This window comes from Akebia trifoliata, chromosome 1 (assembly GCF_017979445.1).
Source record: "Akebia trifoliata isolate Shusen 1 chromosome 1, ASM1797944v1, whole genome shotgun sequence".
NCBI classification, from domain to species: domain Eukaryota; kingdom Viridiplantae; phylum Streptophyta; class Magnoliopsida; order Ranunculales; family Lardizabalaceae; genus Akebia; species Akebia trifoliata.
This window is the reverse complement of record NC_141375.1, coordinates 21,289,495-21,315,510: the sequence shown is the minus strand read 5'-3', so window position 1 is coordinate 21,315,510 and position 26,016 is coordinate 21,289,495. Positions and strand designations below refer to the sequence as shown.

Below are 26,016 nucleotides of genomic sequence, written 5' to 3'. Positions count from 1 at the left end.
GCATTTTGCACTAGTAACAAGTGAAGGTGATCTCATTAAACCGATTACAAGGGACAAGTTTAAGCGTTGCTTAAACTTGCTTAATCTCATTGCTTGTTGAGATTGGAAGGCACCTCCCCACTTGAGGTGCATAGAGATGAGAGATTTCTCATCAAGGTGAAGGTGTTATAAATACATTGAGGTTCCAATATTTCTAAGGATTAAAAAGTTTTTTCGCCAAGGTGGAGATTGTTGAAAGATGACTCAAAATCAATTATGCCCAGTAGTCTAAATGTGTGTATGGGTCGGTCCAAAATAATTTGGGTTGGGCTTGTAACTTATGTAAGTAACCCACTTATGTGGTGCTTCTAAAAGAGGTTTTGTTTTCTTTTGTAATAAGTCTAACTTTAAGTAAGCCTTTTTTAGAGAAGAAAGTAGAGAAAATCTAAGAGATGAAAGTTTGAGAGGTTTGGGAAGATTGATTTAGAAAAAGGTGAAATTAAGTGATAGAAACAACTAGGGGTGCAACTCAATTCGGTTCAAACCGAGAACCGAACCAAACCATGCAATTTGGATTGGTTTGGTTCGGTTTAAATTATTACCGGTTCGGTTTCGGGTTTAAAAAATGAAGAACCGATGAATTCGTTTCGGTTCTCGATTCAGATAATATAAAAAACCGAACCAAACCGAAAACTGAACCATTATTAATATAATATTAAATATTAAATTTATAATTGATTTTTCATTTTTTACCCTAAACCCTTCAGTTCCCACTTTTCTCTGTTCTCTTTCATTCTCGTCTCTTGCAGCGATCGTGCGGCTGCGGGTCCAACTCCGGCTGCCGGCGGTCACCCCTTCCTCTCTCTCTCTCTCATCTCTTGCCATTTGTGCGACTGTGTGACAGTACGATTGCAGCTGTGTTTGCATCTCAACTCCGGTAACCAGCTGTGGGCTGCAACTCACTCTCTCTCTCTCGGCGTGCGGTTACTGGCATGTGACCGCGGGCGTGTGGCTGGCTGGCTGTAGGTAGCCGACGGATCTCCTCTCTCTCTCTCTCTCGGCGTGCAGCTGCAGGTACCTCTCATGAAACCCATTTTGTTTTGGGTTTTGTAGTTTTGGAAAATAATTAATTTTTTCAATAAATTTTAGAAACCCAATTTTTTTTTTGAAATTAATCTAACCGAATTTACACAAATTTATCATGTGTTTACATAATTTTGACAAATTTGGGTACATAATTTTTCAATTCGGTTCAACCCAATTTAATTCATCATGTGTTTACATAATTTTGACAAATTTTTGTACATAATTTTTGATAAATTTGTGTACATAATTTATAAATTCGATTCAAACCCAACTTAATTCATGTGTTTACATAATTTTTGATAAATTTGTGTAATTTTTTTTTACAACCCATGGAACCAAACCGAATTAAGATCGGTTTGGGTTGGTTCGGTTCTACATCAAATCGGTTCGGCTCTGGTTCTTATATAATGGAACCGACCTTGGACGGTTCGGTTCTGATTTTGCTCTAAATCGAACCAACCCGAACCAAGTTGCACCCCTAGAAACAACCCCTTGTATTGATTTGTCTCATTTTTTTTTGTAGTAAAATCAAGTTTCAATGCTCATAACTTCGTGGACGTAGCTTTTGGGTGAACTACGTAAAATCTCGTACTGTGGGTATTATGTTTTTACTATTTCTCTTTGTGGTTGTGTATCTTCTTTGCATTTGTTACTATTAGTTGGATCATCCTTCATTATTATTATCAAACAAGATCTTGAAAAGTGTGGCATATAAGGTGTTTGGTAAAATATCTAATATGTATTTGATCAAATTACTAAGTGAGCTTCACAAACGTGTTCATATACACAACATGAACTTATTTTGATGGGGTTAGACGTGACAAGGTAATCCTGATGCTACCTCTGACAGCTCCAATGAACCCTGCTAAAAAAGAAGAAAAAAGAACTCGGGATGACTACGCTAGAATACTAAAAAAATAAGAAGGAAAGAATAAAGAGGTGAACGAGTCCATTCATGTGAGGCACCATTGGAGGATTGCTTTTAACCTATATAAGATAAACAATTTGATTAGTATGTGGGTTGCCCTTATTAATTCGTGGGGTGTTTTTATAATTATCTTTTTAATAATGAACTTGTCTGTGGCCTACGTGTTCAAAAAATATGGAGTTGGGTAAATTTTACCAGATACGTTTCCGGAGTACAGTATCAACCACACTCAAAAGTCCAACCCGAAAACCACGCAATCTACGACCTTCCAGAGAACAACAAAGCAGACAACCTAAAACATTGCCACGCAAAATAATATCACGTGTCAGATCTTAATTGGCTGAAACCCGTATTCCTTGCCACGTAGACATTGCCTCCAGTCTTCTACAAATACAAGGAGAAACCGAACTTCTAATTCTTATTCCTCATAGACTTAAGAGATGATTTCAGATCGATAATTCTTGAAAACTAGGGGTTTTCAGATACAACGATCGATTTTTTTTTTTTTTTTCAAGCTTGAAACCTGATTAAGTATGGCGATCTTGTTAAAATTAGGTTTAATTATTTCGATTCTTGCAGTCATCTCGATTCCATCAGAACAAGCTGTTTCGAGTATAGATCTAGGTTCCGAGTGGATGAAAGTCGCAGTTGTGAATCTAAAACCTGGACAAAGTCCGATTTCGGTCGCCATTAACGAGATGTCAAAGAGGAAATCTCCTGCATTAGTCGCGTTTCAAGATGGAAATCGACTTCTCGGAGAAGAAGCGTCAGGAATCATCGCTAGATACCCTAATAAGGTTTATTCGAATCTTCGAGACATGATTGGTAAGCCATTTAAATACGTGAAGGATCTCGTCGATTCGTTGTATCTGCCATTCGATTTGGTTGAAGATTCAAGAGGATCGGTTGGAATTAGGGTTGATGATGGTGATACTGTTTATAGTGTTGAGGAATTAGTGGCGATGATTCTTAATTATGGTCGTAATTTGGCTGAATTACATTCGAAAGTACCTATTAAGGATTTCGTTATCACGGTTCCACCGTACTTTGGGCAGGCGGAGCGGAAGGGTCTGCTTCAGGCTGCTGAATTGGCGGGGATTAATGTGTTGTCGCTTTTGAATGAGCACGCGGCCGCCGCTATCCAGTATGGGATCGATAAGGATTTCTCGAATCAGTCGCGACATGTTATATTCTACGACATGGGTTCAAGTAGCACTTATGCTGCTCTTGTCTACTTTTCGGCTTATAATAAAAAGGAATTTGGGAAGACAGTCTCAGTTAACCAATTTCAGGTAAATCTCAATGCTAATAATAATTCTTCTTTTGGTTGCTAATATGTGAACTAGATTTCCTTTTGAACAAATTCAGACCCAATAAAGATGTAGGAATGGTACTATATGACCTCTCAATTCTGTCTTTATCAATATTATCATACAATCTTTGTGGGATGGTTTAAAATATTGGAAAATATTGGCCGATCCATATCGTTATCGACCAAGACCGATATGAAACATTGAATGTTTTAGGAATGTATCGGCTGATACCGTATTGTTTTTTGTCATTAACTAAAACATGCAATCGATACGGCATTATAAACGGATTGGGTCTTTAATCTTTCAGTTGAGCAGTGTTTTGTGTCAGGTCTTTGTGTTTTGTGAGTGGTATATCTGGACGATCAGACCACCCTCTTTTCTTTTGCATAATTCTGTTTAATACCTTATAATTTAAATTTTAAATATAGCAAGAATTCTATATTATTTTACATGTGTATTGCCTTTCGGGCTTTTCGAATGCATTTTGTTAGACACTGACACATGGGTTCATATCATTGTTACATAGGGTTTACTTGGTTAATTTATTTAGTGTATGTAACAATATGTTTATGGACTTTGCTAGAGTTTGCCCGTGCCTAGACACGGGCATCCTCTTTGGGATTAAGGGGGTAAAAGAGAGAAGAAAATAAAATTAGACGAGTATTATTGGAAAAGGAGTAGAAGAAGAAAGACAATAAAATTGGAGGGGTATTATTGAAAAAGGGAAGAAGAGGAAAGGTAATATGTAAAGTTGAAGGGGGGTATTTTGGAAAAAAAATTGGTAGAAGAGGAAAGACAATAAAGTTGAGGGTATTCTTGGAAAGGAGAGGATGAGAAAGGGCAATAAAGGTAAAAGTCTTCCTTGAGTTACTTTCTTTATGGGGTATAAAGATTGAGAAAAAAGAGTGGGACCCACCATTGTGTTTTATTATATAAATTTTATGTTTATTAAAGATCTATTAAAATACTTTGTTGTTATTTGGTCTGATATCAACTTTTTCACAGTCATATACTTTTAATTTTTTAAAACGTAGGTTTTGTTTCTGTTATGATTAGCATGCTTTTGAATGTTCTGTGTTGCATTATGTGCTTAATTGTTCTTGAATATGTTGCAGGTCAAGGATGTTAGATGGGACACGAACCTTGGGGGTCAAAATATGGAATTGCATTTGGTGGAGTACTTTGCAGATGAATTCAATAATCAAGTCGGAAATGGAGTAGACGTGAGAAAGTACCCTAAGGCAATGGCTAAATTGAAGAAACAAGTTAAACGTACCAAAGAAATTTTAAGTGCAAACACCATGGCTCCAATATCAGTTGAATCTCTCTATGATGATCGTGACTTCAGGTTGGTTAGATCTTGAATGTTTTCTACAGTTATTTTATTATTCAAAATAAAATGATATATCGTACCATGGAAGCAACAAGACTGTTAGCACCATGTAGCATATAACGAAAATAAAAAACTCTATAAGAAATCTCAAATTCTATGCTTCTGATGTTTGCTAACCTCCATTTGAGCCTTGAGCTCATGTTATAGTTTTATAAGTGTCGCCACCCGCCACAAATCTAGGGCCATTAGAATGAAAGTAATCCTTTCCTTGAGCTTTAAGTTCTGCATTATTCGACCCTCTTTCACCAATATGATTGGTAAGAAAGTTGTGTATATATTGAGATACGGGATTGAGCTTGTAGCTTACTTGGTCGACATTTTGCATTGCAATCATGATATTTCAGCTTCATTCCTAGTTACCAATGATAACAATAGCAATAACCATAGAAACTATTATAATTGGTTAAATATTCATTAGTTAACTCCAGATGTGAGGGAGCTCCCTTAGGAAATGTTTCAATTGAAGAAATAGGTTAAGCACGCCAAAGGCATTCCAAGCGCTTGCACACAATGGCTCCAAGATGAGTTGCTTGTGCCATATTGTTGTGATTTTAGGTGGGCAGTTGTTAAGTACCCTTTGACGTTCATTTATTATTATCATCATCTGTCGTCTCGTCATTGTGATTATCATTATTGTTTCTAAGTAAGAGTAGACACCTGTCTTTTATGCAGCATAACTTTAGTAAGAATAATTTTTGGGATGGGATACTAGTTAAAATTGAGGGACAAGCAAAGCTTCAAGGAGGCCACTTTGGTCATTTGAATTCAAATATCAATTGAAATGGACAGATTGATGAGGGTGTGACCCATGCAATTCATGTTGGGTGGATAAAGGTGATAAATCTTTCTAAAGTTTTTGTGTGGTCCACATGTATTGATCAAACTAAAGGAATTTTTTTGCTAGATATCAATAAGACCAACTTTGCTTTATGGAATCGAATGTTGGCTGGTCGAGAACATGTCCATAGATTGTGGAGCCAAGAAGAGGATTTTGAAATGGATGAGTGGTAATACTAAGGAACACTTTAGAAATATCTACAGTAAAGGAAATTTATGAATATCTCCTATAGGAACACTTCAGAATTATATCTTTCCAATAACTGCTTTACTCAAGTCTCTAACTACTGACAAATTGTACGTTCTGGCCCGACTAGAATCTAAGGATAAGCTGACTAGAGTGCAACTTTTATCGTATGCACCTACTCTTTTCTATGCGATTACTTTGTTATTAATATTGATGTTGTCCCTACTTTTTCTGATTCCCTCTGCCAATTAGATTTCATACAAGTAATTTTTATTATTTGCATAAATACCATTTTTTTTATGAGACCCTGTGTTCTTACACATGGGGCAGTACCAAATAATTGTTGCTTACAACACAATATAGTATGTAACTTCTTTGATTTGTAGATACCAAAGATAAGGTTAGTGCTACTGCTCTCATTTCTTGCTTTACCTTCCATTGTCTTAAACATCTGGGAAACGAAACTTTGTGTGGGTTTCTTTTACACTGTAATGTAAGAGTTAGTTTGCGTGTAATAAGTTGGCTCCAATTAATCGGACTCATATTCTCTTTCAGGAGCACTATAACTCGTGAGAAATTCGAAGAACTCTGTGGACACTTGTGGGAGCGATCTCTTATCCCTGTCAAAGAAGTGCTCAAGCATTCTGGTTTGAAGGCTGATGAAATTTATGCCGTGGAGCTTATAGGTGGTGCCACCCGTGTACCAAAGTTACAGGTTGATGTTTTAATTTATTTGTGTTTTAATTGTTATTTGATTGAATCTTGGTCTCAGACTCATCATTTTAGGTTAGGCCTCACCCACCCCGTCCTACATCAACTTGCCTATGGTGAAAACCTGTATGAGCCATAACATTGATTACATTTTCTGTGACATGGAAACAATTGTTTATATTGTTTGACAAATGGTTCAAAGTTTCGTTTTGTTCCATTTCATTCCAAAATGTTTTGGGACATTTCATGAAACATACTAAAACACATCAGTATGCATATAAGAAATCTTTACTAGAATTCGAACGTTTCTGTGTGTTTCGTGGAACATTTCGAACTCTTCAGTGTGTTTCGTGGAACATTCCGAAATATATTAGTATGCATGGAACATATGTGTAGAAATCTAAATTTTATTGAGAATTCTTGGATAATATTACATAAACCCAAATAGGGTATTTATAAATATTACATCAACCAAGATGTATGGAAACTAGCCTAATACAAATATTATAAAATATTCTAATCCTAATTGATATATTCTAAATATATATAAATATTATCCTAATTGATATAATCTAAATGTATCATCATCCATCACAAATCTCAACCTTCCATCTGTGATGAGATACACTGGCAATGATACATGAGAAAAAAAAATGGATACTTCTGTCTTGTGCATGGTTTTGAATATCAATTTTACATGTGACGGAACAATTGTACTGAAATGACCAAAATACTTTTAAAAAGAGGGATATACAATGAATCGATTGATACATGTGTTTTGATTGACATGCATGCATACAGCCAAAATGGCAGGCCCTTTAAATAGGGCCCCAGAGTATAATTGCACTATACTGATTCATATATTGATCTTCATTTAAAACCATGATTATTGGTCGTTTATATGTGTAAACATGGTTATCATTTTTCCTTTTTCATATAGGCCAAGCTTCAAGAATTTCTCGAGAGGAAAGATCTGGACAAACATCTGGATGCAGATGAAGCCATAGTACTTGGTGCAGCACTTCATGCTGCAAATTTAAGTGATGGAATCAAGTTGAATCGTAAGCTAGGAATGATTGATGGTTCTTCATATGGGTTTATGGTTGAGTTAGATGCATCTGGCCTTCCCAATAATGAGAGCCAAAAACAATTACTTGTACAACGAATGAAGAAACTCCCCAGTAAGGTAAGTTCCTAGTAATTAGAATATGCCATTCAATGTGACAAAAAAATAAGTTAAAATTGTAACATATTTTAGACAAATAGTTCTTTTGTTTTTTTGTTTTCTTTGTTTTTTTTGTTTTTTTTCTCCTGTTAAGTACATATGGCATCCTTCTGATCATGTTTGAATTCATTTATATTACAGATGTTCAGGTCTATCAAGTATGACAAAGATTTTGAAGTTTCACTTTCTTATGATGGTGTGGAACTATTACCACCAGGGATTCCTTCTGATAAGTTTGCTCAGTATGCTGTGTCTGGTTTGGCAGATGCTAGTGAGAAGTAAGATATTAACAACTTATGGATTGTAGCTACATCTGAATTATATCTTAGTGCCTTTAGGCAGTAATACTTATTCCTCTATAAGGAAATTGAAAACTTCTTTCTGATAAAGTAAAATTTAACTGCAATGTCATTTTTTTCTGTTTTCTCTAGGTATTCATCTCGCAATCTCTCCTCTCCCATCAAGGCGAATAAGCATTTCTCTCTCAGCAGAAGCGGAATACTTTCTCTAGATCGTGCAGATGCTGTTATCGAAATTTCAGAATGGGTAGAGGTGCCTAAAAAGAATTTGACTCTGGAGAATTCTACTGTTGCTCCCAACATATCAGTTGAAGCAAGCACAGGGAACACTTCAGAAGGGAATGAAGGCAGCGTGGACATTGATGGAGGGATTAATAACACATCCAACACCAATCTAGCAGAACAGAGTAGTGTGGATATTGAGACAGAAAAGAAGCTGAAGAAGCGAACATTTAGGGTTCCACTGAAGGTGCAAAACGGATAGCTATTGTAGAACTTAAGATAATAATTTAATTTTTGTCAGTAGCTGTAGTCATAGTGACAAAATCTGCCTAATTTCTGCAAAATTTGGAAAAAAAATCAGTGATTAATTGGGGGTTTGGAAATAATAGGTGATTAATTGAAAAAATCGCCAATTATTTCCCAAAAATCACCAATTTTTTTATACAATGGCAAAAAGAATTTCAATCTACTCTCCCTCAATTTTTTCAGCCCATCTCCCACCCACCTGAAATTCTCCCCGGTTTTTTCTGAAATCTTCCTTGATTACTGAATTGATCCCCCGCTGAATAATTACTGAATCCGAACTTGGGTACTATACCGTAGTTTGACCAGAAATGGTTTTGAAATTGACTATCTATGAGTCTGTTGCATCATTACTTACAACTATTCTTCTTCATTTTGCAATTGTAGGTAGTTGAGAAAACAGTGGGTCCTGGAGTGACTCTTTCAGAGGAAGCTATGTCTGAAGCTAAACGTAGATTGGAGGCTCTGGATAGGAAGGATGCAGACCGCAGAAAAACTGCAGAGCTCAAAAATAACTTGGAAGGATACATATATGCTACTAGAGAAAAGGTTTACAGTCCCTGATAACTCATGGCATACCATTTTTTTATTTTTTATTCTGGATTTTTTATACTTCTCATTTTATTTTATTTTATAATAATAAAGTTGAGTTAAGCCTCTTATTTTATTTATTTCAATTCTCTTATTTATCAATTAAGGTCTTATTCCGTTATAACTATTAGGCTTTTACCAATCAAAAAAACTATTAGGCCTTTTTTATGCTGTTACTCTTAATTGTTCCCTCCCACCCAAGTCTGCAAATCTTCTGTTGCATGTGCTACAATTGTTTGGCAGCTGGAGTAATATTTTCTTGTTTTCCTCTCTTTACATCTTCTTGCTGGATTTATGTTTTTGTTATAACTCAAGACTCAAATCTTTTTATCACAATTTGTAACTCATCTGGACAATTTCTTGTTGGCATTGTGGCTTATACCAGCTTGAAGCAGCGGAGGACATTGGGAAAATTTCAACCGAGCAAGAACGTCAGTCCTTTATTGAAAAGCTTGACGAGGTTAGCTTTCATTTGCTTCACAAGGCTAGTTATTTTCTTCACATTTATATTTCTAGGTTTTACGTACGTTCTACTGTTTCAGGTGCAAGATTGGTTATATACTGATGGTGAAGATGCTTCTGCGACCGAGTTCCAAAAACACCTTGATCTGTTAAAAGCTATTGGTGACCCAATATTTTTCAGGTCAGTTCCTAAGCCCATTAGTTACATGGGCTGATTTTGCAGGCATGAGAACATGTCCCAGTATTAACTGTTGTATGCACACAGATTGAATGAGCTTACTGCACGACCAACAGCATCTGAGAGTGCTCGAAGATATCTTGGCGAGCTTCAACAGGTACTTCCACTAGAAATTTTTTATTTTTTTGATTAGGTTCTATTAAAAAGGAAAACAAAAGGCTTTCGAGATGACCAGCCAATACAAGAAAAGAAAACAAAGAAAGCACCACCCCCGACCCCAAACAAAACAGCTATAAATTACAGACCTGATCCCATCTCCCACACAAAACCATCGAAAAAGACCCCTAAATTCCTTAAGCACTTTACACCAAAAAAAGTTATAAAGCCAAAATTGAAAAACGAACTCCTACAAAGGCTTTCAACACCCTCGAACACCCTATTATTCCTTTCTTTCGACAGATCCCCAACAGATTGCAAATGGAGTGAGACTCCATGAGATCCTCGTAGCTGAAGAGAACCCCTTTCCCCGCTACTAGGATTTATACTACTGTACTGTGTGATAACCAAGAGTTCTTATTATTGTTTTATTATTTATTGATCTTGGACAGGCTACCATGATTAGTGATTCCAGGTGGTTATAAGTGTTTGACTCTTGATGCGGTTTTCTAAACAAATCTTACATAGCTAACAACTGAGAAATCAGATAGCATTTTCAATCAGAATGCCAGAATCAATCAAACTGGAGTTGAACCAAGAATATGCACTCTGTGTGCTGATATTCCAATTTTATACCTGGCTTTAGATTTACTTATAGATTATTCTGAAGGCAAACATTGCAATAGTGCCTTGACTCTATGTTTTTAACTGCAGATTGTAAGTGGTTGGGAGAAGAATAAATCTTGGCTTCCCAAAGCTAGAATTGACGAGGTATGCTGTCAACATTTCATCTGTAACCATTTCATAATTTTTGTCTTTAATATATTGGATTGATCTTGAAATAGTGTCTAAAGATGATGCTTATGACCGGAGAAACGTCACTTCTAAAACCATTGTGTGATCTATGATTTTTTAGGTTCTGGCTGATGCTGACAAGGTCAAGAGTTGGTTGGAAGTCAAGGAGACCGAGCAGCAGAAGTATGTGATTCATTGTCTTTATGATAACCACTATATTATTGATTCTTCTTTTCCTGCTAAGTTGCTAGAATATCTCCAACCCTAGTGTAATACTCAGATTTATTTTGGTTGAAGCATCAATCTAGATTCCAGACAAAAGTGTTCCATTTGAGGTGAATGTGGAGGATTCCTTAGTGTAGGAGTTAGCTACTGTGATGAATTGCAAGTTAGATTGTGGTCTCAATTAACCCTTAAAAAAAGTTAGATTGTGGTCTCATTAGATGCATTTGTTTACTTCTCAATCCATGCGTAGAAATGCACATAGGTGTACATAGGTCAGTCCTCATAGTGGAAAGAACTGAGAAGATTACTAATCTATTGGAAGACTTAGATTGAAAGTGGAAGAGTGCCGTCAGTGGTAGAGGAATGTTTGAAAGTGGAACCGGGTCTTGGAAAAAGTGTATTTTGTTCTTAAATTGGCATTACTGGAATAATAACATTGACAGTTGGGTTTTACTGCTTTTAGGGTTTACGCTTTTAGGGTTTACTATACTTTTACTTCTCTTCTCTTCTCTCTATCTCTCTCACACGTATGCTTCTGGTAACTGGGTTTCTTTCACAGGACTTCTGCATTTGACACACCGGCATTTACGTCTGAAGAAGTATATGGGAAGGTTTTTGATATTCAGTACAAGGTATTGCAAATTCTCTTCCTTGCTTGGATGGAAAACTGAGATATTTAACTAGTTCTGTCAAATGACTTCATGAACATCTTTTACCAAGACTAACTACAAGTTACATCCACATACAGGTTTCAAGCATCAATAAAATCCCAAAGCCAAAGCCAAAAGTTGAGAAGCCACCACCAAAGGATGAAACTGAGAGCAGCAGCAGTGGCTCGAACTCTACTTCGGAGGAACATTCCTCCCAAACTGACCTTCCTGTAGAAGATGTTGACAAAGAGGAACAAAAACCTGAGGCTCATGATGAGCTGTAATCTGAATAAACCTGCATTTTTGTTAGCGCGATTATGGAGAGAGAGAGAGAGGTGGTGGTAGCTTCTGAAGCCCAACAGTTTTGAGTGTCAGACTCAGCCCTTTTTTTTGGGAAGGCTTTTCGACTCGTTCTGGACATCCATCTTTGAGAACATATAAGCAAGCTAGCCACTCAATTTTCCCTTCTTTTTTTTTTTTTTTTCATTTTAATTCTGATGATGAGATATGGTTGATTGTCACGACTTTTTTGTCGTAATCTCCATGATCATTAGTTATAAATTATCAATATATTAACATTTTTCTTTTGGGTAGGTAGTTTCTTAGTGTAACCTTTCTTCCTCCCTTCCCCTTATGCTGGATTTATATTTGATCATAGTTGTTTCTATAACAAGGTTCATCTTTTCCCTTTAACCATCTCTCTCTCTCTCTCACACAAATACACACACGCCTCACTGCAGTTTGTCTTTTCATATGAACTAATGAAAAAGTGACTTCAAATCCGTCATTCCATGTATCAGTACGTAGGTTTGAAAACTACACTACACTTGTAAAGATTTTAAGAGAGGATTTTAGTGAGGATGAAGATGATGGATTTTGTTAATAAACCCAAAAACATCTTTGGTATATTTCAAAATTTAAAATTTTCCAAAGCTGAAATATGTTAGGGACATGTATACAAGTTGAAAGCATCCTTCTCATAATCAATTGCTAATGGTGGGATGATAAGGTTAGTTTGGCATTTAAAATGTTCTCCCACAACATTCAGGCCTTCGGTCTCCTCATCGTCCTCCCCCAACCCATCCAACTCCTATTGCACCATATCGGCAAAGATGGGAGAGGGTATGCAAATCATTTTTAATTTTAAGAAAAATGAAGGGGACCGGGATTTTAGAGAATGTATAGAGATATTTGTGCTTGGATCAGAGGATAATCCATGAATTTGAGGTCATTTGACCAATATCAAAATTTCAAAGATTTTAACAGTTGAACATTTGACTTCATTTTTCATATAAATACTCCAAAAAATCAAAAAAAAATTCGTCTTTTACATAGGAGTTCGCCTGCTTTTTAATGAGTTCAGTAATTCGGTGCTGGCAGGATTTGAACCCCAGGTCTCTGGTATATCACTCAAAGATTTTACCAACTAAACTAGGTGGCACTTGCACCAAAAAATTATTTCTTTCTCACTAAATACTATAACTACAATTATTCCAGTCTAAATAACAATTGGAATTCAACAAAAATAATTTTATTTTAAAAGAAAAACAATTTTTAAGTAATTTGTGATACAATGATTTTTATTTTTTATTTTTTTAGTATTTATTATTCAATTTCATCCAATAACTACATCAAGTGATTAATACTAGTTTAGGTTTTCAATAATACTGACATTATCAAAATTTCATAGTATTTTTTTGTATAATGAAAATAAAATTTAAAAAATATTAAGAAATTCCTCTAATTTTTGGATTAGTTACTAGTATAGACTATATATACCCTAGATATCAAATTGTATTCACGATATTGATAGTGCAAATGTAAATAAAATTAAATCAAAGCCCAATTTATACCTCTAACTTAGACAATTTAATTTCCATTGAATAAAGAATCATGGTAACCAAGGACCTATTTGATAATGTTGCTAGCTTATTTGATTAGGAAAAACTGAGAAACAATTTTTTTGTAAATTATTGTTTGATAACCATGTTGAAGAAATGTTGTGTTTTGTGAATTAGCTGGGCATGTTGTATGGTTCTGCTGTTGAATTCTATAAAAAAAAATTCCCATATTTTTAGGCATTTGAAGGTAACTACTAAATTCCTTTTTTTTTTTGTTTGATATCAGTAAAGATGAATTTATTAAAAAAAAGAATGATACAGAGGGGAGAGGGGACTAGCCCAAAAAAAAAAAACAAGAAAATAAAGAAAAAAATTGAAAAGGCAAGAAAAGAAATCCCAACAAAACTACTCAAATCCTATCCCAATTAATAATAAAGTCTTCAAAGAAAATCTCTTTGAACTCCTTAAAGAGTTTGCTCCAAGAAAACAAGAAGGCCAAAATAGATAAGATCAAATTATGATTGTTGGACTCCTTTCTCTAAAAAATAATAAGATTATGTTCTTTCTAAATACCCCAACAGATTGCAAAGGGGGGCCAAGCACCAAAGAATCCTCTTGGAAAGTGAGGAGCCTCCCCACACTAGCCATATCTTGAACAAGGACTTGACCGAACAAGGCAAACAAACCATTAATCCAAAAAGAGGACAAGAAATATAACAAAATGTAATGAGCAACCCGTCAATGAAGGAACAAGTGATTTAATGTTTCTTCACAAGATCTACAAAGACAATATTGATTTGGAGAAATGAAACCTTGTTTGATTAATTGATTCAAAGTTGACAACCTCTCCAAAGTCGCAAGCCAAATAAACACCGAAATTTTTTAGGGCACCATCCCACCCCTAACAATCGCGTGGGGGAAAAGTCTATAGAACATCTTGGAGAGAGAGAGTGAAACATTGTTTTCACAGAAAAATGACCATCCTTCACACCAACCGACATTCTTCAATCCTCCGTTCCAACATCCATCTGAATAATTTCCACCAATTGTATCCCCCCCCCCCCCCCCCCCTCCTAAAAAAAAAAAAAAAAACCTCTCAAACTACCAATCATTAAACGCCCTCCTAAACCTGAAATCCCAATTAGTTTCTCTATTCCCTATGGTTTTAAATAGAGACATTGAAAAGGTCCAAAAAATTGCTCCAAAAGCAGGTCATTCCCACACCACCAATCTTCCCAAAATCTCACCCTAGATCCATTCTGAACCTTAAATTTAACTTTCTTCCAAATAATGGCATTCTTTTTAAAATTCATTTTCAAACTCCGCACCCAAATGAATCTCTAACCGGACCATTTTCCCACCCATTCTCACTCACCCAAAAATTTTCCACAATTACTATCTTTCAAATACATTCATCTTCCTCCCCAAACCTCCATAACCACTTGCCCAGCAATGATGAATTCAACGATTTGAAATTTCTGAATCCCAACCCACCATTCTTCTTAGGCATACACGTCTTCCTCCAATTTACCCAATGATGTTTCCTCTTGCAATCATTATCGTGCCAGAAAAAATTACGAAAATTCTATCCAATTGTAGTTCGACACTCCTTGGCAAGGAAAACAACAAAAAGAAATAAATCAGAATGCTTGACAAAGTACTCTTTATGAGTGTAATCTTCCCCCCTCTCGAAAATGGTTTGGCCTTCCACCTACTTAACCTCTTTCTAATCATTTTCACCACGGGCTCCAAAGTCTCTTTACTACTATAAGCTGCCCGCAACAAAAGACCCAGATACGTAATTGGAAGTACTCCTACTTGGAAACTAATAGATGCCGCTGTTGCCTCAACCCCTTCCACTTCACCTACCGCCAAAAGCTTCCTTTTATGAAGATTAATTGGAATACCTGAGATTGCCTCAAAACAACAAATAATACCGCTCGAAAACTTAATTATCGGAGCGAATAATCCAAGAAGATCAGTATGTCATATGCAAATTGAAGATGCGAGATCAACTGCCCTCCTGCACCAACTTCGAAACTTGAGAGATCACCCATACCAACCACCTTGGATACCATTCTCCCTAGACCTTCCATGACCAACATAAACAAGAAAAGGGATAGAGGGTCCCTTTGTCTTACCCCCCTTGTGCTTCAAAAACCCTGTTGGAGACCCATGACTCAGAATCGAAAAAGTAAGGGTAGATAAACATCTCATCATCCAATGAACCCATATTTCCCCAAAGTCCATTCTTCTTAACATATACTTCACAAAATTTCTATTCACATGATCGTATGTCTTTTCTAAACTCGTTGTGATATCCATTAATAATCATAATAATTGAAATTTAATGAAGCTATTAGGATCATAAAGTTGAAACTTACATTTTAACCATATTCAAATTCCTGCAGTGGCACAAAAAATGTCAACTTCACGTGGTTGTGCTTCCAGCTTCCCACAGAAGCAAAGAATTTGACCCAAATGCATTAACAAATGCCCACATGTCACACAAAAGTGCTTCCTAATGCGATGCAACTCGTCACTTAAGTTGTCTCATCTGGCTAAACCAAGTAGCTTCTTTTTCTTTTCTTCCCTCTAACATTTATACAGTAAAAAAGAGACGAATGTAAATCGCCATGAACCCAAATTAGAAGATGTGATAATAGAATCAGAAAAAAAACAAATATTTATATTTATATATATATATATATATATATATATCCTCACTGCCTCTTCGCTAATGTCTTCTTCAATCCCTTGATAATCTTGAAGAACCACATCAAGTTCATGGTAGCAAGCACCAACGGCACCACGAACACCAGGAGAAGACCAAATGCGTGCAGTTGCTCAATCTGCTGTGCATGAGAAAAGAAAATGGAAGAAAAGGATTAACATATTTGAGCAAAGTTATGAGCACAAAATTCGGCAGAATTTTTTCTAAAATTTGAAAAATTCGCCGAATAAGAGACCAGCCGATTAAATCAGAGACACAATGAACTAATAAATCATCCCCACCCTCTTCAACCTCAAGATTCTATCCTCTTCAACCTTCAAATCTCAAGAACAAGATAGACTTTTTAGGTAGGTCGGAGTTGATGGGTTTTGGGGAAGAAATCCAAGAACATCATTTATATAATAAGAGAGATTCTATAGCCACCCCAACTTTTTCTAACACCACTCCAATTCATATGTAAGTCACCAAATAATTAGCACACATCTTGAGGTAGCATTAGTAAAAGTTGGTGTGGCAACAGAAGCTCTCTTATATAGTTCCACACATTTTCCTGGATTTTTTTTTTTTGATTACCAAAAGATTTATTGAAAATAGGACAAGGAGTCCTCAGCACCAGATTTTTGTCCGAAACTTTCTCACATTTACCCGAATTAAGTGGAACTGACCCCTACCAAATAATCACCAAGTCCAAACTTGGTTACCATGCTAGCAGGTGTAGCATTTTCAAACTTTTTCCTAAATATACTCTAATGCTTACTGCGATATAGTTTCAGTGGTAATACGAGGAGAATGGTTTCTGTGGTGCCACAACAAAATCAATTTCTTGCTAAGGCTCAGCTGCCCTGCCATGGCAGAAACTGAGTCTGTTGTGACACCTTAAGAGTAACAGAGAACATACCTGATCATAATGCAAGTATACATGGTAGAATAAGTAAACAAACAGAAGAACCCTTGCAATCTGCAGGACATAATATACTTCAGTATGTATAAGACTTACGCACAAAGCACCTAACATGAATTAAGTCAAAAGGAATAATTTAACTCACCAACCAAGTGAGGAATGTCAGAACCCCATTAATGAGATATGCATTGGACCTCTTCAATCCTGCAGTGTCAAGATACCTAGACCAGCCCAAAAGATATATCAAAGTTTAGACAGAGTTGAAGCCTACTTAGAGTTAAATTGCATGTAATTCATCCAAACTTACCATCTCATATTGACCCCAGGCGTGGTTGTCTCGGAGATGAGAACCATGTACGTATAAAGTTGCCCCTCTCTAGAGAGCATTGAGTATGCTACTGCTATTAGGGAAAGAAAATGATGGAGAACCTGAAACACATGTTTATCGTCTTATGGGTTGTGCACAGCTTGAAACCCGAACTCTTGCATTCAAATAGACTCGAAGGTGGCATGTGCAAACGCACATGTATCTGAAGAGCTTATTTGTAATTTAAAATATTACTTGAAGGTGGTCTTGAAGATTTCATAAGTAAAAAATGGATATTTTGGTAATTTTGAAAATGAACTAACTTGAATTTAGGGACGTGGGATTATAATTTTCTTGGTTTTTTTACCAAAACAACACTGATTATATTAAGTTTAAATGCTATGGCGGGGGCATTTTTGGAATCCAAATTTTGGAGTCAACCACTTCTACTCCTCCTTCTCTCATAATAATAGTAAAGATAATGTACTTACATATTCCATTCCGCCTAGAGAAGGATAAAACCAAAGTATCATTCCAAGGTCCGCAAGGAAGTACCCAACAGAAACCTGTCAAACCAAAAATGGCCTCGTTAATGATTAAACATACAACTTTTTAGAATTAAATTAAATACATAAGCTGCCAACATTAATGAGTGCAAAATTGGCGTAAAGACCAAGTCCTCTTTCAAAGGAGGCAGGTTTTGAAGGACTGTTCTTTGCATTTTTGAGTTCAAGGTGCAAAATAAGAGCCATTCAAACACCTGGCATCTACAAACATGGCAGCACACATTCAAAAAGAGTGCCTATGAAGGATGTTTGGGGTCTGTCCAAACATGTTTCAAGATGAGAAAAACCTCAATGATTTCCCCAACATTACTAATCAACCATTCATAGGAAAGGAAGTTCCCTACAAGTTTGAACCCATTTAATAAGGACACAGACACAAGCATCAGTGCCTGGCGATAAGAGGTGTCTGACATGGTACCTTTGAGAAGTCTGAAACGCTGACAGGTTCATGTGCGTGTATTACAATATAATGTCTTGGTTACATTAAATTAATAAGTTTTCTTCTTTTAATAAAAATAAAGAAAAATTCATTAGAAGATAAAGAGAACATTTGCATATACCATTTAATAGGATTTCTTGTGTCAAACCATTGTTGTAACCAAGGTTTAAAATCTTGTTTCAAGGCAATGTGTCCCTTGGGAAAGAAACTGAGACAGTCTTGAATGGAACATTCAATGTTTCACGGTCAATGTTTCGCCCGTATTGGCTGAAACTAGACCCTCTCAAATGAAACATTCCGAAATTATACAAAACTTTCAAAATGCTTTTGTTCAAACTTGTGGCAAAAACAAATGCCTCTGAGAAATTAAAAATGAACATTGTTGTTGTTTTGACCTGTTTCATCTTTCATGCACATGGTTTTAAAACTAGTCAAAGATCCAATATGACTACCCAAAGGCCAATATTTAGAAAGCTCGGCCAAGTCGACTGGTCCTATTTCTTTCATTTAAAATAATAGTTTTATATAACAAAATATATAAATATCTATATATATATATATATATATATATATATATATATATATATATATATATATATTAGATATAAATATTATAAAAGTTATTTAAATTGATTCTATGTGACTCGTCCAAGACAAATTGACTCAGATGAGTCAACTTGGTCTTGGTGGGTGCCAAAGTGCCAAGAACCATGTCCATGTATCATAATGAACTAAAAGAACCAGCATGGACATGTTAGTTATTAAATAGGATCCACATAAATCGTGGAAAATAAAAACAGGTGCATTTTTATTTGTAATTTAGGTGAATAAAATGACCCCGTGATTTCCCTTCAATGATGCTTGGGTGCTTAAAAAAAACAAGTATTAGTTTCTAGAAAAAGCGTAATCTATAAACCTCAAAGAGAGTAGATCGACACTCCAAGAAGATTTGACACTAAGAACATAACATTGAAGTCTTTTTCTTAGGATGGCTAAGGAAAAAAAAAAACAAGAAGCAATGCCAGCTGATATATTGAAATCATGTAAGAGCTCCAAATTAATTTAAAAGTAAGAAAATAAAATAGAAAAAATCCTTACTCCCAATACAAACGTCGAAAGTGGTGAACTTCGAAACGCAACAAGGCCAGCAAGTCGTTGGTCAGAAAAGAGTTCTGAGAAGAAAACTAAGTATAATGACATAACTGTGATAAAAATGGCATGAAGAGTAGATAGACCCCTGCACAAATATTAAATATGATGTAAGAAATATAATTGCCAAAAGAACAAAAAAAACATAGGGTCAAATTGCATGCAAATAGCTCACCGATTGTTCCATTCAATCCGTTGGCTTCTCGTAAGGGCAAGATAGCTCTTAAAATAAAATGAACTAATCAATTGTGTGAGCTCGTAAGCCTGGGAGGAAAGAAAATTGAAAAATGAATAAATTTCAATCAAGAAGATCTAGACCAGCCCAACTATTTTTAGCAGAGAAATAAGATATGAACCATGCAACAAGGACATGTACAAGTGTGTTGGCGTTCGACGCTGACATGAAGTTTCAGATACATCATCAACATCAAAGTTTATCACAATTTTTTTTTCTTTTGATAACCGAGTCAAATATATTAAACTAAAGTGACGGGTTGAGATGACCAGCCACATTACAAGAAGCAAATACAATAACCAAAACAAAATACAAAGAACTATAATACTCGTTCGAGCATAAAGCATCCCATCTAAATACAAAATCTTCAAAGAATACCCCTTTGAAGTCAAGATCCAATTTACTCTAAAAGAAAAGAAAGCCTAATATTTCCAAAATTAAATCATGAAATCCCAAATCAATCCCATTAAACACTCTTCGGTTTCTTTCTCGCCAAGCTACCCAGCACATGACAAATGGGGTAATGGACCACATAAACCTTTTTCTACCCGAGAAGACATTATGGTTCCACTCTTGAAAAAGCAACAAAACAGACATTGGAAACACCCAAGAGCAACTAAATAGACCCAAAGTTTGTGCACTAGGGGAAATGAATCAAGATATGAGAAATCGATTCCCCATTCCCTCTACACATGAAACAAAATTTTGGACCAACAAAGCATTATCACAAAATTTGGCGTCAGCTGAATGAATCTTGTTCCTCCGGAGCCATATTTTCTGGTAATTCTAACGTGTTTGTACCCAATCTCACTACCTCAATCCATGTTTTTTTTTTTTTAATTCCTCTCATTCCTTTAGAAACTTCAATTTGCACATTCCTTCTACTTGCGGTTGTAATCAGCCTTTGTTGCACATGACTAACCATCTCAATTGACTTTCCCTCATTTATCACCTATTGGAGCTACTCCTACATTTCTTTACTTTTCAGGATAGGTAAAGTGAATTTTATTAAGGAAACTCAAACGGGACTGAGGTAGCCTTCACAAACTGACCAAGATAATCCTGTATACTACAGAGGCCTACACACCAAATCTCATCAAAATACAAAGTCTTCGGGAAAAAAAAAACCTTTAAACTCTTTTTTTTTTTTAAATTATATCAAAAATATGAGAAACCCAACACTGAAATGATCACTGCCTGGAGTGAATGTTCCTTCTACATTTCCCCAAATGCGTTAATTTATAATTTTGTATTTCCTAATATTTTACTCATCATACCAGCATCCTCATCTCTACAACGTTCGATCCATCCGCATTTCCTGATTACCCAACATTCAGTTCTACAAAGCATATTCGATCTTATTGTTGCCGTATATTTCTTCAAATCCCATATGCCAACACATTCGTGTGATTGACTTCACATGTAATGAGAGACATTTCTTCAAGCATTTATACTTAAGTAGACAATATCAAAATGACGTATTTAGATAAGATAGTAGACAATAAAATCATACAAACAGTATGCAACTAATCGTTGAAAACAACATATTCAAATAAATTAAGTTCAATTGAAAGTATGTCGCCAATAAACAAGTACAACATGGTAGCCAAAGTGGAATTAACAAAAGAAAAGATGAGGGCATACCATCTTGCTAGCTAAAATGCCACCAAGGATAGAAGTGTACGGAATAAAAGGATCTCCTAGTAAATAGTCCCTCACAAGCACCTCGGCCTGGTTTTGGTAAGATTTGATCACCATAACTGCTTCCTTGGAAACCGGCATCATAGCATAGTTCTTGAGCCCATATATCAACTCAGAAAACTAAGGAAAATAATACCACAAAATCTCAACTCAGTGATTATTTATGAAAGACCACGTACAATGGTGAAATTAAATTTTAAAATAAGAAGTGTTCCATCCTGAAGAATTTAAGGAAATGTAATATGTATGTACATATCCTACATGTAGTTCAAAAAAAAATTATAAAAGAAAAAAAAATCAGAAATAATAGAAATGCCACTGTTGCATATCCAATAAATTCTAAACAAAGTGAAATCTATGATATCAATTGTTGCACCTGCAATGTGGACCCTCATAATCATTTACACTTAATCCTAGATATCAGGGTAAGGCTCATTTACAAGGTCTTCACATCTGAACATAGTCTTCACTTGTAAGATTCCCTCAAATGTACTCAATTCTAATTCAATCTTTCCTAGTCTTACCATCAATCCATCACAATATCCTCATCACTGTTTCCTATAAAAAAAAATCCTCATCTCTGTTATCATCATTCTAAGAACACGTTTCTTAATTGCAAAACATTCAACTCTATAAAGAATAATAACTAATTTAGTTGTCACATTGCAAATTTCCCTCTAATTTGATTAGTACATGCCAGACGCATTACTTTCGGAAGAACATCTTAACGAAAAATCTTTGTTAAACAATCACCACTTTGCAGCTTGAAGAGAAGTTTGATAACATTCCAATCGCTCTCAAAGCCAATGTTTCTTAGAGGGAGTCAAGGAAAAGCTCCTATAAGTTGGCTAATCCAAGCAACTTAACTTGAAGAAGGAACTAAATTTACTCAAGAAAATCTGTTCAATGTTCAATATTTTGGTCTTGTCACTACATTCCATGACCCTTGCATCCTTTATATAGACCTCTTAACAAAGACTAGAAGGATCTGTATGGACTATTCTAGTCCGAGAAGACCACAAAGTCACTTCCTTATGTAACTAACTCACATTATTAACTATATAAAATATAGAAAAGTGAAATAATTTATTTCCTGGCGTAACTAACTTAATTTTGCCAAAGAAGAATTTAGTACACTTGAAAATTACCCACTTAGGAATCATAATAAACTCTGAAAACATCTACTCAGAGCACAAAGACAGAACAATTTTTTTATAGGCAAAAAGGAAAGAACAATGATGTTTGACAGTTTGACCAGAAACCATACAATTTCATGATTAGGGATTTTTGTTGATTTAATTAAACTGAAATTTTAAATGATACTAAAAGATTATCCAACCTTCCACATGTCCAAAAATCAGCCTAACCCAACTATCAAAAAATGATTTTATTTCCAAAACACCACATCTGTCTCTGTTTCATGGTTGAATATCAATCAAGTTGTCACCTTTATCCATCTTGTTAAATTTAGTAGTAGTTTTCTTTAATGTGTTTGCATCACATCGTGACTTTAGTCATCCATCACTTGTTATACAAGTCACGTCCACACCAATTATGAAACCTAGTAACCAAGTCTTACACCAATAGGGGACAGATATCCATTATTAAGTTAGAACGTGAATAAGGAACACCCTTCCTGACCAACCAAATGATGTTAAGTGTCCTACCAAGATTTTGAGTAAATCATAAGAATCAAATGTAATTAATTTCAATCCAGGAAATTTTATATGGAATATGCAAGAAATAACTAAGATATGTGTATGAGGGTAACAATAAGTATGCAATCCAATTGTTATTAACTTGATATGGAACCAAAGTATAAATAAAAGCAATGAACAGCCCTGGCCAAGTATGAAGACTCATTCATGGTAACTTGGCATGCATATGCATATATTGCATCCCACTAAAAATTTGAGCAAAATGAATCCAATAGAATAGATATACATTAAAATTATACTTTAGAGCACAAGCAATACCGAAAAAGGCTCTTTTCTTTCAATAAAATTTTTCCTTAAACATATATATATATATGATAAAAGTTTCGGAATGGGCTGATTTTTTGTGAGGATGATCTGTATGGAAAGGAGATCATCCTCACAAAAACTCAGCCCATTCTGAAACTTCTAACCCCAGTTTACAAATTGAAGAATTGAGGACCGTCAATTTGTAAACCACTTTTGATGGGGTTAGAATTTTCGGAATGGGCTGATTTTTTGTGAGGATGATCTCCTCACCATAGAGATTATCCTTACAAAAAAATCAGTCCATTCCAAAACTTTTATCCATATAGGACAAAACTTTGGGAGGAAATCAAATGCCTAGAGAAAATGTGGGCTAAAAATTGAAATAAAAATGCTCCCTCCGTTCAACATGTTCTTTTTAATGTACATAAACACATCTTCTGCTTGTGAACAGTTATATCTAATTGAAGAAAGAATGATATCCAACTTAGGAGACAATGGAATTCCAAGAGGAGAAGAAATTTTTCATAGAGGCCCAATCTAGCATTTTGAGGAGGAAAAGAACAGGAGTTAACAAGAGAGATGAAGTAGATCATATATGCTCAAACACCCAAACTAGCATTTTGAGGAGGAACAGAACAAGATTTAACAAAAGAGGTGAAGTAGATCATATATGCTCAAACTGTGATCAATTCTATACAAGCATTTGATCAAGCTTCTGCACAAACTAAATCCAAGCCAATTGAAAAAATAATTAAACAAATAAAATCACCAAAAAATTTATGGCTGAGATTACTTTTGAGTTCTGAAAATTGTCTCCACTTTTCATAATCAATCACTTATTTAAATGATTCCTAAAATATAAAAATGAAAAATGCCACTAAAATCTAGGCATCAAAAAAGAACTTCAAGACTTGTATATCTCCAATGTTACCTTTCTAATCTAATTAGATAAAATCTCAAATCTTATAAAACATGTCCTCCATTGTAACTCAGAAGAAAATACATAAAAACAAAGAGTGGTGATCCCATCATGCATCCCTGACAGGTGCCCTCTCTCATTCTTAGATTGAACAAATTTTCTCTAGTCATTGTTAACATGAATGGAGCTTGAGAAAAATTTAATCCAAAGGAAACAATATAAAAAGCACTCGATCCCAAATTAATCAAGTACAAAAAATAAAAATCAATAAACAATGAGAAAATTTCAGACAACAAGTTCACTAGAAACCTGCAAACTACAACAACAACAAGATTTGGGGTTGTCCAAAATAATTGTGTTCATCCATTCCACTAGAAACCTAATACATCTCAATAAGATTCAAATGGAATGGCTTGCATTTTCTTTGAAAAATTAAAAAGTATGGGATCAGATAAAAAATAAAATAAAAAATAATGTTTGAAAACAAAAACTAAGCAATACCCATTAGGCCAACAATGGAGAATGTGCAAAGAAACTTAGAATAATAAAATTAAAAAAAAAATTATTTACCTTGTATACTACAGAGATCTACACACATCGTTCATGAAACTAAACAACCCAACAATCAGAAAGAATGAAAAAGAGAAACCCAGATGCAATTAAAGCAAATGGCAACAAAAATACGACAGAAAACTTGAATATTTGATCAATCTGACACGAATCTCCAGCCCAGAGCAATTAAATATTATTATATTATAAAAAAAGAAATATATCGGGAGGTTGAAGAAATGTGATGTTACTTCGGCAATAGGTTATGGATGGTTTGGTTTGATTGGTTGGTTGGTTTGCTTTGGTGTAGATTACATCTCATCCTATCTATCCATTGATCATCCCTTCATCATCTTTGTAAACTCTTGGCAGTTAGAGGGAAAAAAAAAAAAAAAACCAAAAGGAGAAAAACAATCCAACAAGAGTTTCAAATGGGGCTGTAGTACTGACATCGTGGGGTCAATGAATAAGTGCCACGTAGCACACTCTTTTTTGGGCCCACTGAACCATCTAATTTTTAAGTCTCCTTTATATGGACCCCCACATGGAATAATCATGATGTACTAATGGTGTTTCCATATGTTGTAGCATTTTTTACAGGGAACAAGAAGAATAGTAAAACTAAAGGTGTAAATGGTTACCCAATTACCCGATGTATCCGAATTTGATTAGTCGGTTTTACGTCAATCATTATGGACTTGAATATTTTTTGGATCGGATTCTGAATAGTTATTTTAAGGACTGATAAGAATCGAGTAACCAATAGGTATTCCATGGGTAGTCAATTAGTAAATATATATTTTTTTGATTTATTATAAAATTAGTAGTCTAATTAAATATCATAAAGTAAATATACTTGAACTAAATTAAAAAATAAAGAGAATATGATATCTTTAATTTATTTTTAATTTATTCGTGGCCATCCATTTATTTTTATATTTTTCTACAATTTCACCAACAAATAAATGGTCCTTATCATAATTTTCTATAATTTATTTACAAAATTTTGATTTGCTTGGAGAATCCATTGTTGATTTTAACATCAAAATGAGGGATTACAACTTAAATTGTTATATTTATCAGGTATTTGTAGGTTCAAGTTTGGTTCCTAAGATCTCATAACGAAAATTGAAATTGATTAGGATTCGGATATTGGTATATGTGGAGTCGA

General features: G+C 35.0%; 3 protein-coding genes across 5 annotated transcripts in view; 1 reads left to right on the top strand and 2 right to left on the bottom strand.

Annotated features, from left to right (window-relative positions):
- Positions 1 to 26,016, bottom strand: part of LOC147410914 (Single hybrid motif superfamily protein) — an 89,162-nt gene that overhangs the window by 38,875 nt on the left and 24,271 nt on the right. The gene's annotated exons all lie outside the window — the stretch shown is intronic.
- LOC147410916 (heat shock protein 70 (Hsp 70) family protein) lies at positions 2,411 to 12,233 on the top strand. Its single transcript, XM_086441594.1, has 14 exons — positions 2,411 to 3,285; positions 4,422 to 4,654; positions 6,279 to 6,438; positions 7,375 to 7,620; positions 7,801 to 7,937; positions 8,091 to 8,427; positions 8,871 to 9,032; positions 9,460 to 9,534; positions 9,617 to 9,717; positions 9,802 to 9,871; positions 10,585 to 10,641; positions 10,787 to 10,848; positions 11,450 to 11,522; positions 11,639 to 12,233. Exons 1-14 carry the CDS (start codon positions 2,527 to 2,529, stop codon positions 11,822 to 11,824), a joined length of 2,658 nt encoding a protein of 885 aa, XP_086297720.1. The 5' UTR covers positions 2,411 to 2,526; the 3' UTR covers positions 11,825 to 12,233.
- LOC147410915 (uncharacterized) lies at positions 15,747 to 25,253 on the bottom strand. 3 transcript variants are annotated; one of them, XM_086441580.1, is made up of 9 exons: positions 25,097 to 25,253; positions 21,357 to 21,533; positions 19,653 to 19,741; positions 19,427 to 19,565; positions 17,815 to 17,889; positions 17,324 to 17,445; positions 17,162 to 17,237; positions 17,014 to 17,073; positions 15,747 to 16,236 (listed from the first exon to the last, which is right to left on the bottom strand). In XM_086441580.1, the coding sequence occupies exons 2-9, from the start codon at positions 21,495 to 21,497 to the stop codon at positions 16,105 to 16,107; spliced, it is 834 nt and encodes a 277-aa protein (XP_086297706.1). In that variant the 5' UTR covers positions 21,498 to 21,533; positions 25,097 to 25,253; the 3' UTR covers positions 15,747 to 16,104. The 3 variants fall into 3 exon arrangements, with proteins under 3 accessions (XP_086297706.1, XP_086297714.1, XP_086297710.1); XM_086441588.1 differs by having other exon boundaries at positions 15,747 to 16,233; XM_086441584.1 differs by lacking the exon at positions 25,097 to 25,253 and adding an exon at positions 24,867 to 25,080.

What these genes read in the sequence shown, in the direction of transcription:
- LOC147410916 (XM_086441594.1), top strand. Translation starts at nt 2,527, where the DNA reads ATGGCGATCTTGTTAAAATTAGGTTTAATTATTTCGATTCTTGCAGTC. An exon ending in TATATGCTACTAGAGAAAAG is followed by an intron (nt 9,033 to 9,459) that starts GTTTACAGTCCC and finishes GGCTTATACCAG; the next exon opens with CTTGAAGCAGCGGAGGACAT. An exon ending in ATCTTGGCGAGCTTCAACAG is followed by an intron (nt 9,872 to 10,584) that starts GTACTTCCACTA and finishes TTTTAACTGCAG; the next exon opens with ATTGTAAGTGGTTGGGAGAA.
- LOC147410915 (XM_086441580.1), bottom strand. Translation starts at nt 21,497, where the DNA reads ATGATGCCGGTTTCCAAGGAAGCAGTTATGGTGATCAAATCTTACCAA. An exon ending in GCATTTTAGCTAGCAAGATG is followed by an intron (nt 19,742 to 21,356) that starts GTATGCCCTCAT and finishes CTTTCCTCCCAG; the next exon opens with GCTTACGAGCTCACACAATT. An exon ending in CGGATTGAATGGAACAATCG is followed by an intron (nt 19,566 to 19,652) that starts GTGAGCTATTTG and finishes ATATTTGTGCAG; the next exon opens with GGGTCTATCTACTCTTCATG.